General features: G+C 32.4%; 1 protein-coding gene across 3 annotated transcripts; it reads right to left on the minus strand.

Moving 5' to 3' along the window:
• Positions 1-10,607: 10,607 nt before the first annotated feature.
• LOC147291834 (ARM repeat superfamily protein) lies at positions 10,608-15,484 on the minus strand. Of its 3 annotated transcripts, none has more exons than XM_086237730.1 (2): positions 14,363-15,484; positions 10,608-10,727 (listed from the first exon to the last, which is right to left on the minus strand). In XM_086237730.1, exons 1-2 carry the CDS (start codon positions 15,292-15,294, stop codon positions 10,637-10,639), a joined length of 1,023 nt encoding a protein of 340 aa, XP_086093856.1. In that variant the 5' UTR covers positions 15,295-15,484; the 3' UTR covers positions 10,608-10,636. The 3 variants fall into 3 exon arrangements, with proteins under 3 accessions (XP_086093856.1, XP_086093858.1, XP_086093859.1); XM_086237732.1 differs by lacking the exon at positions 10,608-10,727 and adding an exon at positions 12,282-12,444; XM_086237733.1 differs by lacking the exon at positions 10,608-10,727 and having other exon boundaries at positions 14,127-15,483.
• Positions 15,485-21,272: the final 5,788 nt, after the last annotated feature.

Below are 21,272 nucleotides of genomic sequence, written 5' to 3' on the forward strand. Positions count from 1 at the left end.
CATTAACATTCATCCAAAATGGTTACATCATGATGTAAAGCCGAGAGTAGCCAAGTTGGACTCTCCTCAAGTTTTTTTTTTCGATAAACTAACATAAATAAGAATAAAAACCATTAGGAACATTTCACTTGACCATTTGGTGTACAATTCTAATATAGTAGATGAACGTATTTTATTTATGTACGTGAGACTTACGTAAGTATATATCACTTCTAGAAAGATAATGTATAAGATGGTCAAGTGAGATGTACAAATATCAATAGAATGGAGTCCAATTAAAATCATATAAAATGAAACATTTTTTATGATAAATTTATGATTTCAGATTATAATCGGAAAACTGAGATCTGCCAATTACCAGTTAGACCTCTCCATTAATTTCACATAGAAATGGAGACCCAAATAAAGAAGATTATACTGTAGTATATGGACCCTTGAAATCCAGTCGTTTTCGTTTACGACCGAAAGGGAACAACTTTCAAGTACCATTGGACAATCTGATACCACCTTTTTCCCATTTCTTTTATGCTTTTGTATTTAGAATAAAAGTTAAGCATAAAGAGCCAAGAATACTCAAAAGGAAGAAGTCTATATCATTTTTGAGGAAAAAGTTAAAAATTAATTAAAACAAGGTGGTGGCATTTGCAAGTATTTGAAAAGTGCTAGAGGAAAAATAGAGGAGGAGGAGGAGCTTTCAAGACATTGAGGGCACCCATTGTCTAATTGAATATAAAGGGACAAGGACTAGGACAATGCTGCTGACAAAGATTAGACTATTTAATGATAACGTGGGATCATGTTGGGTCATTATGGAAAAAATTGACAAAGCATGACTAAGAACCTTTTGGTTTAATCTTCACAAAGCTTAGATTTATTAAAAGGGTTCATCAAGTGGAGAATTCTAAAAGGTATACAAAATATTTACGTTTTTTATATATTGAAAGATGCAAATTTAAAATCTCTATTAATAAAATATAATAAATATCATTAAACAAATAACCAAAGTTGTTTATTTATAGTGCACCCTCAATATATCCCTACTAATGTAATGCAATAAGTTAAATTATTTATTTTCTGAATTTCCATTTAAAGATTATATTTACAAAATTTATCCAACTTTTTTTAAAAATAAGCAGACAAACACTATGTGTCCGATTAAACTAAAATGATGATGATAATGATTTATAATATAGTAAATAATTATAAACCCCCTAATTCTACTTTAGTTAATTCATAGCCTCCAATCATTTTTATAGTTAATTCATAACCCCCTAGTTTACTTAAATTTTTGTCTAAACCCCCTAGTCAATGGATATATAGCTACTGTTGACTTTTATTTTTGTTATAATTCCAGTTGTGTCCCTTCCCAATTACTGCACATGTGCACATCGTTGACATCACCCAGCTGCATGATCCACTCACTAACATCGCCCAGCTGCATAATCCACTCGCTGACATTGCCCATCTCCATCCCATATCTAAAAAATTAATTACTGACATCACCTAATTGCATGATCCACTCGCTGGGCTCGCTGACATTGCCCAGCTGGTGCAGCTTGGTCCAGCGCCATCTCCATTCCATATCTAAAATGTTGAAAAAACGAGTTGGGTGAAAAATGAACAAATCAAGATTTGAACACCAGACCTTGTACAAGTGGGAAGCACGGCCAACCAACTCAACCAAGTTGCAATTTGTGTAAGTGTAGTTATTTATTGCAAAATAGTGTAATTATTTATTTTTATTACAAAGTAGTGTAACTATTATTTGTACGTGCTTGACTTGAGTTCGAGTCACTTTATGTGCAAATTCTTATAATTTTTTGCACATAAAGGCTTGTTATATAGTAGAGCTTGTGTGGCAAGTAGTGGCTCAAGAAGTAGCGGACTATGCTAGTTTGTCAGTGGGACGGGCCAGCGGAAGCGATAACTAAAACTGAAAAAATGATCACTAAAATTGAAAAAAAATTGATCACTAGAACTAAAAAATTGATAACTAAAACTAAAAAATCGATTACTGAAATTGAATCGATTACTGAAACTAAATTAATCACTGAAACTAAATTGATCACTGAAATTGAAAATCAATAACTGAAACTGAAAAAACTATAACTGAAATTAAATTGACCACTAAAACTGAAAATCGATAACTGAAACTGAAAAAATGATCACTAAAATTGAAAAATTGATAACTGAAACTGAAAAAAATTATCACTTAAACTGAAAAATCGATAACTGAAATTGAAATTGAAATGATCACTGAAACTGGAAAAACAATAATTGAAACTGAAAATCTATAACTAAAACTAAAAAAATGATCACTAAAACTGAAAAATTGATAACTAAAACTGAAAAAATGATCAATAAAACTGAAAAATCGATAACTGAAACTGAATCAGTCACTGAAACTGAAAATCGATTATTGAAAAATTAAAAACAGACTACACTAAATTTTCAATAAAAAAATTACTCTAAATTAAAATGAAAAAAATTACACTAAATTTGCAATAAAAAAATAATTAGACTTAATTTATAAAATTAAACATTGAAATTAGAAAGATTTCAAATATGTTAAAATGTTTATAAATATCATTAATTATCTATATTAACACACAAGTCACAAGCCTCCATTGTAGGGTGACTGTTAAATGCCTCTGGTGGTCTCGGGTTCAATCCCCAGTTGAAGCCAAAAGCAATTTTTTCACTCAACTTAAGGTAGCAGGCATCATGTCCGTTAAAATTAATGTAAGGTTGCTAGCTGCTTAGCATGAGCTCAAGAGCAGAGGCAGTAGGCTTGCGTCAGCTGATGCATGGGCTGATAGCAGGGTAGAAAAGGAGATACAAGTGTTAGGGGGTTTTGGGAGAATTCTTAAAAGGTGGGGGGCGGATGCAAATTTTTTCTGTAACTTGGGGGTTTAAAATTAGGCACTATTTATAATAAAGCTCAAACGACAATGATAATAACCAAATGCCCAACCTGAAAATATCGATTTGATAGCTCTTTCTAGTTGGATTTGGAAGAACAAAACGTGTCTTAGAAGTTCAGTGGAGAATAACCTGGGATTTGCCCCAAGGGCATTTTCTTGGAATTGCTTCTACTTCTTGTAGCCCTTACGTTGCTTTCCTTACCACTAGATTTATCATGTAGTTGTTTTATACAATTTTAATTGATTTCCATACATTTCCAATATATTTGGCATCATCTTTCTTTTTTCTATCCACTTAAATGTCAATATCAAGCTCTACTTATTTATTTAGCGTTGATTTTATGTTGATATTTAAAATCATGTCAGTTTAAATTTTATAGAATTATTTTTTTAATATAATTCTTAAATATTAAACTCTAACCCTAAAATGTTTAACCCTCAAACCGTATAACCACGTCATTGAACGATGACATACCACTCTAAAGTCCTAATAAATCTTCTCCTACCATCATTAATTAAAGTGAAAACTCCCTATTTAAAAAAAAATAATAATAAATAAAAATAAAAATAAAACCAGGTATGAAGAAGTCAATTGGTGGTTACATGGCAGTTAATTAACATCCCAAATATCTCTCGACTGGGAAAAGTATTACCTAACAAAGTTAGACCAATCACTAAGCACAAAAATATTATCTTCCAGGACAAAGATGCTTACATGAATGTGTAGTTCATATTTACAATAGGGTAAATTCATTTTTTGTCCATGTGTTTTGAGCCAAAAGTACATTTGGTCCTTAAAGTTTTAATTTTGCCAATTTGGTCCTTGTGTTTTATTTTTTTTACAATTTTGGTACATTATACACCTAATATAAAAATTTTCTTTAAATCAGAACTAATAACTTGTTTAAACTAGCAAGTTTTACTCAAAAATAACTCAAAATCATGTATATAACCTTGAATTTTTTATTTTCAAACAAGAATTTAAAAAATCACAAATTTAAAATTCAAACCCTAAACATTTTGTGAACCTCAATTTCTTTAGCAAATAAACATGAAAATAAAAATTGAAAGTGGTTTTAGAAAGTCCATAAGATGATCTTTCAATCCCCCAAGAAAACTTTTCTTGAAAACAAGTGAATATTTTTTCTCCAAATTGAAGATTTGATTTTTGTTAAAATTGTCCTAAGATTGTAAACTTCAATTCATAAAACACAAGGACCAAATTAAATTGAAACCACGACAACCAAATATGCTTTCAGCTCAAAACACAGGGACCAAAAATAGATTTTACCCTTTACAATATGATACTATAAGTATCTTATGTTATCAAATTATGATGGGCAAATTACAAATAAATCAATAAAATTTTATAAAATTACAGATTCATCAATGCATTTTTCAATAATTTCAATTTAGTCACTATTGACCAAAATGAAAAACAAAAGTTACAATAATCAATAAACATACATTACTATGCAAATTTAGATTTGTATTAGGTTTATGTTTGACTATTACGCAGCAAAACGGCACAAGGTTTTAGCTCCCTAATTTTGGGCAAACCCTAAGCCTTAAGCTCCAAAATCTTAATTCTAAACTCTAAACCTCATTTCTAAACTCGAAACCCTATTTATATACTCTAAACATCATTCATATACTGTAAACCCCATTCATATACCCTAAACCAAATCAAATGCAACGTCATAATTTTACACCCATAAGTAATGGAAAAATCGGAATAGGCAAAATGGTATTTTCCAACGCACCAAAATACATAGCGTCAGCAAGTGGATTGAGCTTAGTGATTAAAGTGGGATAAAATTTAAAAATTTATTGACTTTTATGGAAAAAGAAATCTAAATTGACCATTATGTAGTATTGAAATGTTTTATTAATTTTAATATAATTTTCTAAATTAGGATTTGATAACAAAATATTACTCCACTATGTGTATACAATATTTTTGATCAACTACGGCATTCGAAGCTAAACACTTAAAACTGTAATTTTTGGCCTTATTATATAATATTAATTTTATAATTACATTTCAATTTTATGTTATAATTTTTATTTTGTTCTTTTGAATTTACTAGTATTATTATATGATTTAATGATGTTTTAATGTAATATGTGTGTTAGTATATTTAATCTATATTATATTATATATTTATGTTAATTTAGTATAATTTTGATAAGAATACAAAAGTTAACAAAAAAAATACTGGGTCCCCGCGTACTCGATGAAAATCCCATATACCCGGCGAGGCAAGGATGGTATTGGCAAACCCGACCGGCCCCGTTGCCATCCCTAATCTGACGGTACAATACCCAAAGCCAATTTTAAGTCTCTGACGGTGCAATACCCAAAGCCAATTTTGAGTCTCTATTGATCAAAATATTCTATAATTTGATGTTAGAGAAAAAGGAATTTTTTGGGGATAAGAAGCATCATGAAACATATGCTGAAAATGCAGAAGGTACAACAGGCAAGAACTTGACCAAGCACCGCTAAAAGGAGAGGCCTTCTACCAAAGTTTAGTGGTTCCAGCTAATAAGAACCCCACCAATCCACCGCCAAACCATGATTTCTACCCCCAATTTTAAACAGACGGATTAACAGTAAATTAGTGCAGATACCGTTCACATCCAGCTTCTAAAGCATATAAGCTTTGGGCGATTCGATTTGATTGGTAAAAGCAACAAGCATCCCACTGTGGACTTTATTTAGAAGACTATGCAACAAAAAACCTAATTTCTGAGTGGGATTGAACAATGTTAGTCCAGTCCCACATTTGGTTAATTAACAGAAAATATTTTAGCTTTATATATTAACTTTGACTTTGACATTATCCAATCTGTATATGAATTTTACTTTGTATTCTGCTATCTCAATTTTTATTTCGTGTCATACAGGTACTTTCTGTCAGTTTTGTCAAATTTTCCGTCCAAAAATTATATTTAGGGTTGTGACACTTGGTCACTTTTGGACAAAAAGTTTGACACAAATTATGAGGTTTTGTTTCTTCAAGCTTGACAAATCTTTAAAGTGAGAAATATAGTAATGGTTCTCGAACTTTACCTCGAATATCATTTTGGTTTACGAACTTGTTTTTTTAATTCTATAGTCTACAAACTTTCACTTATATATTACTTTAGTTCATTTCATCAATTTTATCTATATTTTTCGTCAACTTTAGTCATGTATATCACGTTGAAAAAATAAAAAGGAGATTAGTTACTATTTTTACCTTTCAAAAGTGGCTCACATGCTTAATATGTGACTAAAATTAATGAAAAAAATGGATGAAATTGACAAAATGAACTTGAGTGATACACAAGTTAAAATTGCAGACTATAGAATTCAAAAAACTAGTTTGTGGATCAAAGTGATACTAAGGGTAAGTTCGAAGACCATTGTTGTTATTTGTTTAATCTTTAAATATTAGCATCGTGATCTACCCTGCTAAAAGATTATGTATCCCACATTACAAGTTTTTGGGTTTTTTGCACTAACACCACCCTAACTATAGGGGACCACAATTTTTTTTTCTTTTTTTTTTTTTTTTTTTTACAATCAACCACCCAAATTTTATAAGCTGTGACAATGTGGCACTTATCGTCAAGTTTTGTCAAATTTTATGTTAACTCAAAGGGTATTTCGGTCATTCCATATAATTAACATTTAAAAAACTTTATTTTATTGAAATTTAAGTCAAGGAACGTTTATTTAGATAGAACACTTTTTTTCTTTTTAAAATTTTTCAAAACTAATTTAGGGGAAAAATTATTTAGATAGAACACCTTTTTTATTTTTTAAATCTAATTTAGAGGCAAATTATGCAGATAGAACAATTTTTTTTCTTCTTTTTATTTAATATTTTTTTTTTCTTCTTTTTTTTATGTAAATATAATATAAAAGCAAAATTATTTAAATTAGACACTTTCAAAAAATAGATTTAGGAGTATAATTATATAGAAATACTTGTTAAAATGAATTTTATTTTTTTAATTGTGCTCAAGGACAAAATGGAAAGTTTGAGACAAAAATTTAAGATTTAACAAAAAATGTAATTGTATTAGCCACGTTGTCACATCTGATCGAAGTTTGGGTGGTTAATTGTAACAATTTGGGTGGTAAATCTGCACACTCTCTATAATTTGGGGAAGTCATTTTTACTCACCATGGTGGCATTACCATCATGGTGGATGGTGTTGTAAAATTTTATTTACTTGCAAATATACGAGTCTAGTAGTATATTAACGAGGTCGAATCTCAATGAGTGATAAAAAAACGATACACTAAGCTTAAACTTAAGTTAATTTAAAGCTAACCTAATTTGGAAATTTTGTTGGTTTGTGAGTAGGGGTGTGATTTGGATTGGAAAATCCGAATCCAACCGATTCCTATCCGAAAATTTTCATTTTTATTCCGAATCCGAAAATGCCGAGTCCGAAAATGCCGAAATCCGAAAATTCCAAAAAAAATTGGATTGGAATTGGAATGTTTATGTAAATTCCGATTCCGATCCGAATTCCGATCCAAAAAATTCCGAAATGTTTCGAAGGCATTCCGATCCGATATTTCCGAAATTATGCCAATTTATTCCATTTTATATATTTTATCATTTATTTAGTATGATACATATAACATATATTTTTAAAAAGATGACTAATATTATATATTAATATAAACATATGTATATTATAAATATATGTGTATCATAATAACATAAATGGTAAGTTGGTAACACAAACACCCACATTTTTCCGTACATGTAATTACTATTTTTTTTATTAGGAAGGGGAATTGAAGATATGAGGCAATTCTACAGTTGTTCCAATTGGAATATCTCACCAATTGTAATTACTAATTACTAAATATTTAAGCTTATTATATTCAAAATTTCAAACATGATATATATATATTATTTGAGTAACATGTATTTATATACACATATATATATGAGTAACATGATATATATATGTGTGTGTGTGTGTGAGTAACATGTATCTACTAGTGACATTTATTCTAACAATGTTGGATGAGCTCTAAAGATTAATTCCCCACCTCTAAGATATGTGCTATGGAGCCTATTATACATTCATAGTGACATTTATTTCTCTTATATATTATGTATGTTATAATATATAATATATACTATTAAACATACACAATATATATTATACATAATTTATTTTTCTTATAACATACATAATCTAGCAATAAAAACCTTTTTCATTGCTAGATTGCATCTTTTTTTTTTTTCCCTTCTTTTCTAGATTTTTTTTTTTATGGTAATGGTATGGGATGGTATGGTTCTAAATGTTATTTAAATTAATATTTTGAATTTTATTTTTAAATTGGACATATATTTTAATTACATTTTAATATAAATATGTATTGAAATGCATCATAATCTATTGTCTTTTAATTTTTTTTGTTTGTTAATTTCATCATTATTCTAAAAAATCCAAACATGTTTTAAAAAATATTATGAAAATGTGAAAATTTCGATTTTTTATTCGAAAATTTCAAATGTTTATCCGAAAGTTCTGAAAATGTTGTATTCCGAAAAATTCCGAAAATTCCGAGAAATCCGAAAATTCCGAATCGGAATGAGATGTTGAAATTCCGATTTTTTGGAATGGAAATTGGAACATAAATTCCATTCCAAAATTTTTTGGATTGGAATTGGAACACCCTATTTCCGATCCGATCCGGCCGAAACACACCCCTATTTGTGAGTCAAATTAAAATAAAATGCAACTAAATTAAAAAAGCAAATAAAGTAGATGGAAAGAGATTAAGGTAAATAAAGGTGTAAAAATTGAAAAATTAAATCTAGAAAGGAAAATAACAACTTTTTGGTTTTAGAAACTAAACAATGGTATAAGAACCAAGGTTTAGGGTTCTACACCACTTATAAACATATTAAATGAGATTTTTATTAATTTTCCCAAAAAGGAGGGCACCCAAGAGTCACTTGATGCCCTCTTACAAAGATAAATATGAATTAAGCACAATAATTAAAAATTTATATGGTAGATCTTGATTTTGCTTAGAAAGTAAAAATTTTAAGCAACTCAAGTGAACCAAAACTAAGGAACAACTAGAGTTCAAAAACATTTGTGTTTAAAACAATTAACCATAAAGCTAAAATGTAGAAAGAGGATCTAACTACCCAAAATATATGACATTATGGGTGAAAGAGAATCTCTTTCTCATTTTAATATCAAAATCTAGAGCTTGTAAGATCTTAAATAAGGAGAAAATTTACATAAAGACCTCATTTAATAATGTTCATGGTGGTGCTTCCCCCTACCAAGGTAAGGGGGTTTAGTGTCCACCCATGATCTTATATCTTAAATAAATATAAAGAAAGAAGTAAATGAGCATGGAATTTAAAGAGCAATAAAATACTACTAACAATAAAGTAAAGGACTACATAAAATAAATGGCATAAAGTAAATAGAGAATTATAATTAGAGAAGATAGAAGAGAGACATAATATTAAACAAAGAAGTAAATGAGCATGGAATTTAAAGAGTAATAATATAAATAACACTTCTAACAATAAAGTAAAGAACTACATAAAATAAATGGCATAAAGTAAATAGAGGATTAGAAGAAGAGAGAAGAGAGACATAATATTAAACTTTCATTAATTAAAGGCTTATTTACACCATTACCCCCTGTAAGATACACTTTTTTTCACTTTGCCCCCTGAAACTTAAATCCTCTCAGTTTGCCACCTGAACTTCATAAAGTTATTGCAAAAGACCCTATGCCGTTAACTCTGTCAATTTTTCCGTTAAAATAGCTGACGTGACACCTATATGGCATGAGTGAGACCCTTTTTTAGTTATGTAAAATCCATGTGGACAAAAAAAATAATTTTTAAACTAAAAATAATAAGATCCATGTCAATTTTTTATAATTTTGCTTGTCTACATGGATCTTACAATTAAAAAAGGGTCTCACTCATGCCATATAAGTGTCATGTCAGCTATTTTAACGGAAAAATTGACAGAGTTAACGGCATAGGGTCTTTTGCAACAACTTTGCGAAGTTCAGGTGGCAAACTGAGAGGATTTAAGTTTCAGGGGGCAAAGTGAAAAAAAGTATATCTTACAGGGGGCAATGGTATGAATAAGCCTTAATTAAAATTGTAAGAGAGTTACATTCCTATTTTCTCTCAAATATCATAACTAAATGGCTTGAGAGAGAAATCCTAAGAGAATACTATAAAAGACAACAAATTAAATTTTAGACTAAAAGATATGAAGAAGGGACTCAATGTTCTTATTTATAGACAAATATTAGGACTAGAAAATATGAGAGGGGAGGAGGATCAGCTGTTAAAGGACAGAGGCGGAAGGAAAAAGGTCGGAGACAGCTATAGGGGTGCCACGTGGCAACACATGAGTGGATGAAGACTTGATTAATGAAGAGGCGGAAGAAATGAGAAGCAGAGGCATGCGGCTCGGCTAGGCTGTGGTGACTCGGCTCATGGGAAAACATGAGAGAGAGGGAGAGAAAAGAAGGCGGCTCACGGCTTGGCTGACTCGGCTCGGCTCACATGGGTGTGAGATTATGCGGAAAGAAGAGAGTGGCACGCTGGGAAGGAAACTCGTCCGCCACGTGTCGTCGTTGTATTGGCTGCTTCAAAGATTAATAATGAGAGAGGAGGCGCAGCTTCCATGAAGCTTCTTCTCTACGTGTGACCGTTCGTCTCCCATGAAGCAAGCCTGGGCTGGGCTTCTCCATCTTCCATTTTTTCTTTTTGGGCTTTCTTTACATCAATCCTACAAAAATCAAATAAAACTAAATTAATAGAAAACACATAAAATTTCTAAAATTAAATCTAGCCTAAATAATAATAAATGTAATCTAAAAAATCTAAAAACTAATAACACTCACTAATTAATTAAATAATAAAAATAAGAATTTAAAACACTAAAAATGCTCAAAGACATAGACAAAAATATATGGTTTTAAGGATAAAATATATATATAAATTAAGCTCAACAGATGGGTAACACATGTCACCTAATCATCTTTTTGTGACACGTGTCACCCATCTACTATGATGGCAATGTTCACCACTACCTTTTTGTGGTGAGCAAAAATGAACTTTAATTTGGGTGGTATTAATGCAAAAAAGCCTAAGTTTTTAACCAATTATGACTTCTTCCTATCATCTAGACATTTCTCCCAGGCATTTCAGACCCATTCATCAAAATACAGGAAAACATCTTCCAACAGACTTTTCCCTACAACTTGACAGCATCAAGAGATATGACCATTCAAGCTAGTGGTACCTAAGTTTATTGCACTGAAAGTCACTCTTCAGGGTCAACAATGGCATGTTCAAGCAAGCAGCCTCTACATCAAGTTGCGCTAAGCACCTCTTATACTAAGTAAAATCCACTACTTTCCCACAGACTCTCCTTAAATATGAATTGATGAAACAAACTGTATCTGGCAGATTATTTCTTTAAGCATTCCATCTCTGCATGCTCTCAAGTCTCAATGAAGAAGATTAGTTGCAAGCTCCCAATAAACAAAATTAAGTTGCAATCATCCTTTAACATCGAGAAAATTACAGATTTTATCCACTTATTTTATACATAATTCAATTTTGGTCCATAATTTTTTTTAAGTTATATTTTAATCCACTAATAGTTCAACTTGTTCAATAAAAGTCCAGTTTAAAATTTTAACTTTGGGGTTTATGCTTTTAAATTCTTTGGATTATGTTTTTTTCAATTATAATTGAAGTATAAATTGTATTTCATCATTTCTTAATCATATGAACCAATTTGGAGATTTAGAATCAAAGAGAACTGAAATTAAGTGAAATTTAAAAAAATCTGAAAATTTTCTTAAAAAAATTAGTTGTTTTGAGTACTCAAACTTTGGAGGTTAATTATCTTGAGTTTTAAAACTCCAATTTGAATGATCTTTATATGGTTGTTAAGAGAAGATGCACAGCTTTAAAACAAGTATATATATATATATATATATTGAATTTGGATGAGATTTGAAAGGGTAAAAGCCGGACTAAATTTGAAAAAACAAATCTGAACTTTTATTGAACAAGTGGAATAATTAGTGAACCAAAACAGAACTTATTGTAGACCAAAATTGAACTAGCTATAAAATAAGTGAACTAAATCTGTAATTTCCTCATTTTAACATGTATTATGTCTCATTCCTTTCCCTACCAACACCTACCTTTGATTACAACATGGGACTGCTTGGGACTGCTTCTAAGATTGTACCTTCTGCTACAGCATGCACATTTCTATATGCTTTTAATAGGCACCTAAAATCCTCAAGGAAAGAGAACTACAATTTGTCCCAAACAAGTAATAATCATTGCCCCCACCAATTGTGAGTGGCAGGTTGACTACAAGTCCATTGTGCTCTACCACTCAGCTCATGACCCATTGTAACCATCAGTCACTAACGAGTTGGGTGGCATATCGACTCCAATGCCATACAAAACATACATGCACCCTTCAAATAAGTCAAAAAGCAGCACAAGTTAATGGTGGCCATAATTGTTATGATACACTAATACAACGGCCAGGTAAAATACATCACAGACAACAGAGTGGCTTGTGTTGATGATGATAGATAGATTAAAAATTTCTTGGGGCTACTGCACATGTTTAAACTAATCTACATTTCAAAAGACTTAGCATTCTCAAACCATATTCCACCCATTATGGGAGGCAAAGATTGAGTGCAAACTTGAAAGCTTAAACATAAAGCATCATTATAAATTGAGTGCAAATTTGTCATTATAAGGATAAATTATCCTGCTCAAAGAATGGATAAGTAAAAGCTCCATAACTATAAGATGATATGGCATCAGCAGCTTCTTGTCTTCAATTATAACCATTTAATTCAGTAATCAATCTAATCATAATGAAGATATGAAAAGCCTATCCTCCATGTGATCATGTCCATGCATGTCCATCATATCCATTAAAATTTTAAGTACAGACTATGTCGCCGTCAAACATTCCCTTGAAAATGTTTTCAAGTCAACAAGGTCACCTATTCTAAGTACAGTCTGTGTTGTACATCTATTTTCAGCCTAGGAAATATCGACATATTGAAACAGGTTGGTGCAAGGGCATAGACTAAAATCCGCAAAGAACTCGGAATGACCCAAGAATTCTCACAGACAAAGAAGTCATGAACTCAAATCCACAAAGTGATGAAGAGATATAGGAGTTTTATCGAGCCAGTTTGAGCTCAAGAAAATTCAAATTACTGATATCCAAAAATCCAGGACCAGCCAACAATCTAAACTACTTCCCAGTCAACAAGATGGTCACCTCACAGCTCTATATATCTAAAAGCGTGCAATAATATGAGGCATGATTCCTCAATGCAGAACAGAAACAAGAAGAAAAATTGTATTTACTTTAGGCGTTGGCAAAAGCTTAAGAATATAGGCATCTTTAATTTAGGTTTTATTTATAAAATCATCTATCATCAACTATTGGAACGGTGAATACTTCATCATAAATCAATCATTAGCATCAGTTATCATAATCATAATCATAAAAATAAAAATAAAAGGCTTTGTTTATGATCTTACAGGTTTCCAAAATTATCAGAGAAAGAGAATTTGGTTGAAAAATTCCAGTGTCCAATTACTTATACTTCTGACAATATAAAACCTGAGGCCGAGTTTTTCCCAACCAAGAGAGAATGACAGTGTATGCAAGAAGAAAAATTGTATTTGTTTTAGTTGTTAGCACTGGCACAAGCTTATAAATTATTTTAGTTATACTTATTAGAATAGAATTTTAGGGTTAACTACATATTTAGTTTTACTTGTAATAACTTAGGGCTTTACTAATTATGCTACTTTGGTGTTTTGTTGCCATTACTACTATTATTATTTAAGGTTCTTTTTTATATCATGGGGGTTGCCTAGTAATAGGTTTGAGGCTTTGGTTATTGATTTGATAATAAAGAACTAAGTACACCCCACTTTGCCTCTCTCCTTTTATGTCCTCTCTCATTTTCTCTTCTTCAAATTCTATTCTTTCACTCTCTCTTATGCATTCTCCCTATCCTCTCCCAACTTTTCTATCTCCCCTAGATACATCACAATGTTGAAACTTGAAATTTGTAGTCAAAGAAATAATTGGCAATCACTAGAGCCTAGACAATAAAAGTTCTCAAGACCAACATGATAAATAGGATTGAACTAATTTCAAAGCCTACACCATTGGCATCTATTCTTGGTACAAAACAAAAGATCTACAATGCAACACAAGAACACTACCTTGTTAATCAATCATTTCTATGTAACAATAAACTTGAAAAACAATAATATATACATGAATCTTGATTCATCTAAACAAAAACCCAATTCAGGAATCAAGAAGTTTGGTTCAGTAAAGAATCAAACCGTGTATCTCTGAATATACTCGAAATGCTTCCGTTCCCACCATCAATCAACTTCAACAACGCTACCGCCTTGCTCTTCCCTTTGGCGCCGCCATTCTCCGCCACGTCAGCAATACCATCCACCACGCCCAATCCCTCCTCCTTCACCTCCATCACCGCCCTCTCGGTGGCGCACCGGGCCAAATTCAGCAGCGCCGCCACGGCGTTTTCCTTGGTCCTCAAGCTCGACCCCGTGGACGGATCCAGCAGGTCCACCAAAACCCTAACCCCCGAAACCCTCCGAAACGCGTCCTCGCTCTCCTCGCACCCGGCGACCTGCGCAATCACCGCCGTGGCGTCCTCCACGATCCCCACGCGCCCGTCGTTCACCACGAGCGTGAAAAGCACGGGAACGGCGCCGAGCTCGACGATCGAGCACCGGTTCAAGGGGTACAGAGCGATCCCGAAGAGCGCCTTGAGCGAGTCCTTGACCGAGCGCGGGGGGGACTTAGGGTTCTTGACGATGTCTATAAGGGAGTAGACGATGTCGCGCTTGGCGCCGATGATGGGGCGGTAGTCCTCGACGACTAGGAGGCTGTGGAGCGTGGCGGCGCAGGACTGGACTGCGGTGGCAGAGGCGGAGGGGGCGCTGTGGTGGCGGAGCGCGTGGGAGAGCGCGTCGAGGAGGCCGCGCGTGGATATGAGCGAGTGGCGGCAGGAGATGGAGAGGTTGAGGAGGGTGGCAGCGGCATCGTCTTGGAGAGAAGGGGAGGAGGAGTCGTAGAGAGTCTCGGCTAAGAAGGGGATGGCGTCGGCTTCGGCTACGATGGGGCGGCTGTCGGCGTCTAGCTTCGTTATGAGCCGCAGCTCGTTCAGGGCTTCGGCTCGGGTCTGTGAGGACACCGAGCTCAGCTTCGACACCAGAGTGCGAGCCGTTCGGTGCTTCACTTCCATTTTTTGTTCTGCGATTTGATAGTGTGTGTGTGTCTGGTTGTGTTTGGATTTGTTGTTGTTTTGGAAATTGGGATTTGGTGCAGTTGGGGTGCTTTCAAAGAGGCAAAAGGATAAGACTCGAAGAAAATTCTTCAATTCAATAAAAACGTATTGATTGGAATGGCGGTGGTGGGTTTGTTTGAAAAGGGAGTGGGAGCTGACAAAGTTAGAAAAGTGCATGACCAACTCCCATATATACACTTGAGATGACAAAAAAAACTTACTTTTATATGCCATTATAATAATATTTATATTTTTTAAATGTACAAATAGTTCTAAAGAGGAATTCATTTTCTTCACGAAAGAAAAAAGATGACGTGTGAGCTTAAGTTAACGTTCAATAAATCTTCAAATTTACTTATCGAAATCCAGGTGTGAATGACATGTCGCAGTTGATGTAACAATACCTAAAAGCATGTACAATGACTTTTTGCTATATAGCCTATATGCTATATAGATTTTTAATATATTCATATATATATATATATCCTTATAAATTAAATTTAATATATTAAATTATTTTAATAATTATATCATTGTAAATATTTTAATGATATCTTCAATATGAGCCCAATATTAAATATATTTAAATATCATTATTTTAATACCCAAATTAATATTTTAGTATTTTTTATATCAAAGTCAAATTTAGGAATTGTAAAATTTGAATACATGGTCAATCAACCCTTGACAGTTGCTCATCCTCATGCCTAAACCCTGCCCATCCTCATACCTTTTGCTGCAACGTTTTCCATTAATGTGAATATCCTTTCCTTTTTTCTCCTCATAGGACCCAGCACTTTTTCAACCAATCACTTTTTTTCACTTGGTTTTTTATTTTTTCTTTACCTATACTTTTCAAATGGTGGGTCCACTTTTCTTGAGTTCCTCAATAGCAATTGCTAAATTTTCTGCTATATATAGTGAAAAATTTAGAAATAGGCCAATAGCATAGCAAATGCTAAATTTAGCTATGTCATTGTAGTCAGCTTTTTTTATCAATTATGCTATATTTAGCATATAGGCAAGGAATAAAATTTCAGGTTTCGAGAAAATTTCGATGAAAATTTCAACGGAAATTTCGAAGATTTTTAAATTTCGACAAAAATTAGACGGAAACAACGGAAATTGCTATCAAAATACGGAAATTTTGAATGAAACTTTACCATATATTTATTTAACATATTATCTACTAAATTGATAAAAAAACATTGAAGAAACCAAATTATATAGTAGGTTTCATGTAATATAAGATGAATATAATGCGCGCTGGAGGTAAATACTGTTAGATAAAATTAGTATAATGAATAAATGAAATTAGTATATTCTTTATACTTTATAATCTATACACTAAATCCTAATACTAAACCTATATACTCTATATACCTAAATACTCTTTATACTCTATAATCTATACACCAAACCATATATACTCTATAATTTATTGTCTATATTGTTTAGGATATGATATAGGATATTAGAGTTTAGGTCCTTTAGGGTATATATTTTTGATTATTTTTTATATAGAATTGTATTAAGGTTTAAAAATAACTAAACAAAACACCAAAACGGCCAACGAAAACCAAAATTTTTTTTTTCCAAATTTCCAATTGCCCAAAGGCTCCAAACCCTAAATTATACACTCCAAAGATACTTTTCTATGCTCATGTTGCTCAAATCATGTTTTTCAAATAAAATATTATGTAAGAAATAAATAATAAAAAATAAATGAAATTCATTGTGGGCCTTGTGGCATAGAAACTAACATTATAAATAAGTCCATTCAACATTTTAATTTGAATAAAATACCATTTTTAAATTATGAAATAAAGGCAACTTGTAAGTAGTAGACTAGTAGTACACTAGTACGTACGTGAGCATAATGTGGTTGGTGGGGGTGGGATCAAAGGACATGAAATTAGTTTGATTAACTAATGACATGATTGAGCCCGAGAGCCCAGCCAACCAAGAAGTCTAATATATCTAATCAATGGGAGTTGTAGGCTTTTTCAGTAAGCTTCCTCTTTTCTTTTCTTTTTGTTTCTTTTCTTTTTTGTTTCCTTTTTTTTTTCCTTTCCCTTCATTCCCCATTTCCCTGTGACTCCCCACTCCGCAGTACCCACTCTTCTATTTCTCTCAGTCTTCTTATCTTCTCTTTCTCCCTCCCAGTACGCCTTCACTCCCTCGCTCCCTGATTTCTTCTTTCTCCTCCCTCCCCCTCCCCCTCCCCCTCCCAGATCTGTTCCTCCTTTCTCCTTCCCCAATCTCCCTCTCTTCCTCCTCTCCCTCCCCAATCTCTTCTCTCCCTCGATTTCTTCTCTCTCTAATCTCTTCTCGCCCCCTTTCTTCCTCAGTCAATAAAAACACCTCTCCTTCCCAGAACCTTTAAAGGAAAATGGACGATCTCTTCTCTCCCCTGGGCGAATGACTGGATCTGTGAATTCAATCGAAATTTCGCCAAAATTTTGCCAAAATTTCGACAAAATTTCGCCAAAATTTCGACGAAATTTCGCTCAAATTCACCAAAAGATGCCGTGAAGATGCCTCGAAATTTTGATAATTTCAGCGAAATTTAACAAAAAATGGATGAACATGTGATAAAATTTCCATGGCTCTGAAAAACGAAATTTAACTCTTTGCATATACCATAGCATTTAGCCATGTCATTATACATGCTCTAAGGTACAATTACTCTCATTAGAAAGTCATATCCACTTCTTTTGTAAGATCAATATTGCATATATTTAGATTTATAATTTTATTACTTAAATTATAAATTTTATATTTTTTCTTCACCAACGATCTTTTAAGTTATTTGGTAGTTTTTTAATGTTTGAAATACATAAAAATGGTGAATACAACACAATTCATTGTATTTCATAATATGAATGACGACAAACATATTAAAAACCTACACTAACAACTAAAGACTAGAACGAGTACATAACCGCCCCAATTTGTCGCCCATTACCCACGACTCGAGGACAACTCTGAATAAGTAGATGTCTGAATGCTCAATTTATAGGAAAATGGATGAAAGAACCGTTGGAAATTTTTCTGAATTTCAAAATATTTTTTATGAATTTTTCTATATTTTTTTTGTATTTTTTAATATAATTATAACGGCCAATTAATTGGAGCCGTTGATCTCCAACGGATATATAAAACGGAAGGCCCAGATTGCGCCACATGTTTAGGCTGAATATATATATATTTTTTTTAAATGGTAACGGTCATTTAATGTGGATCGTTGGGATGAAACGGTTTAGCTATCTGGACCGTTCGTCTCAACACACATGAGTGGGGAGCCAAGCAGACATGCACTGACGTGCAACAGTGGCCGACCGGCCACTTTCCCCATCCAGCCCTTTTTACAATTTTACCCCCTTCTTTTGTCTCAATTCCTTCAAAAGCCAACGTGCTCTCAATTTTCACGAAGGGCGTATCTGTCTTTTCCTCCTACCGGTTTTTTCTTTTAGCTTTCCTCACACGTGGTGGGGCCCACAAAAATATTGCTCTCAACTATTCTTGCTCTCAGTCGAATCTTCCCAACAGACTCAGTTGTGACCTTCACTCATTCTCACTCTCACAATTTCAGCCCACTGTATGGATTTTTAGAGCTTCCCTTCACTCTCAATCTCTTTACTGTGGATGACCTAATAGAATAGCCCAAGTTTGCTCTTCGTAGGAGTGCTCCTATAGTCCTATGTTAGTAAGACATTTTTTGTTCATTATATTTTTTTGGATTAAAAATTATAATGTGTAAGCAGTAGTGGATTCATAAATTTTTTTAAGAGAAAAAACTCTCAAATATTCTCAATTGTGTACTTTAGTTTCTTTCATAAATTTTATCAATCATTTTGCTACTATACTCAAGAAAAACATTAAAAAACAAATTGAAATGATAGAGTGTAGACAAAATTGTGAGAGGGGACAACTGCCTACACTAGACCCTTAATGAGTTCGCCCTTTTGTGTAAGAATACAGTAAAAAAAATGTAGCCAGAATTAGGTCTTAGGCTCCGTTTGGGATTGTGGTGAAGGACCCAAAAGCTGTCATGGATGACAATTCTCAATCACCTACAACAGTTTTAGAGTTTGGTAAAAAAAATTAAAAACTGTTTTTCTCCACAATTCTCAACTCCCCACAGCAAAAACAAAAAGCAGATTTCTAGGTGCTTTTGAAAGCTGTAGTGAATCACAATAACAATGAATATTTTATTTTACCCATAATACCATTATTAATTTCTATAATTTGTAATTGTTTATTTTAAATTAAAAAATATGTTCATTGTTAATTATATTTTATATTGTGATAATTAATTATGATATTTTATTTGTACGATTAAAATTATAATATATCTAAAAATAATAATAGGCATACTTATTTAATAATGTTATTTTTTAAAAAAATTAATGCTAATAAAAATTTGTAGCCACAAATTTAAAAAACAAGGAAACAAATATTTTATTTTTACTAAATAAATAAGTGAAAGACATTTTCAGCATTATGTCCATTTAGTAGTTATATACAGTCACAGTATTTTTACATTAACATTTACCAAATACTTTGATACTGTTTTTTGCACTCACAGCACTTTTGAAAACATAGTTTACCAAACACTAAACTGCTTTACTTTTCAGCTAAATTTACTTCATAATTATTTTTTCTCATAACAATATCAAATTCGCCCTTAGTTTAAACGTTGGGAATAAAGCATTCTTAGAAATTTCTTTAATATTCCTATTTTAAAACAATTATTCGAAGATTTTTGAATAAATGAAAAATTATTTTCATTTTCAAAAGATGTTTACCTAAACAATATACAAATATCCTTAAATAGTGGTGGGACTGGAAATGTAATGGTGGGTTTTCAGTCCATACCCTTCCACGATTTCTGTGAATGATCGGACAAACATGGAGGCCAACCGGGGCTGGCGTGGACAGCCGGCCAATTGACCAAAAAGCGGTCGGTTCGGTAAACATGAGCCATCAGATTATAATCAATGGCTATAAATCAATCATGAAAATATGTGGGTACGTAGTGATGAATAATAATAATAATAATATTAAATAATGATGGTTGACGAACCAACCAACTATGTTGATATTTCTACGTAGGTGGGCGATTTAATATAAAAATTAGAGAATAGAAGGTGGAAGAAGGCTTGAAGGTATGTCGAAGAGTCAGCTGACATGGCATGGTCTCCAAGATAAGATGAGGAGTTAAGTACGACTTTTATCAATGTGACATGTGTCTCTCTCTTGCGTCACTTTTTCAATCCACGTGCCGGAGCAGGTACCTACACTACCCTACACTGAAATAAAGGGTGCAACATGATGGATCAACTGCGTAGCGCGAGGGAATCAAGAAAATGCTACGAAAATAATTGAAGTACGGGATAGATATTATTTTGCTCCCAAGACTATTACACTTGTATCAATTTATTTTTCAGATTTTTAATTTAAAAAATTAAGAACTCTGACTTTTTTCAATTTTGCCAATTGAGATTTTTTCGTCAATTTACACACTTTTTATCTAAATTTTTTAGGACAAAATGGTCCATTCCATTTAGATCTTTTCAATTTTTTCCTCATGCATCATTTTTTCTTTTTTATTTCTCGCTAACTTCTGATTGATCATCTTGACATTTTAGATGAAAAATGTATAAATTGACGGAATAACCTTAATTGACAAAATTGAAAAAGTCAGAGTCTTTAATTTTCCAAATTAGATGTCTGGGAAGCAAATTAATACATGTGTAATAGTCTGAAGAGCAAAATGACATTAATCCCTTAAAGTATTAAACTGTACTTCTATAGAAACTGAAACATGATTTGTGTGCATTGAATTGAACTATATTTGATTGTATTGAATTTAACTATATTTGATTGTATTAAATTGAACTAAAAATTGTTCTAAGAGATTGAATTTTAGA

Source organism: Dryas octopetala, chromosome 3 (genome assembly GCF_963921425.1).
Source record: "Dryas octopetala chromosome 3, drDryOcto1.1, whole genome shotgun sequence".
Taxonomy (NCBI): domain Eukaryota; kingdom Viridiplantae; phylum Streptophyta; class Magnoliopsida; order Rosales; family Rosaceae; genus Dryas; species Dryas octopetala.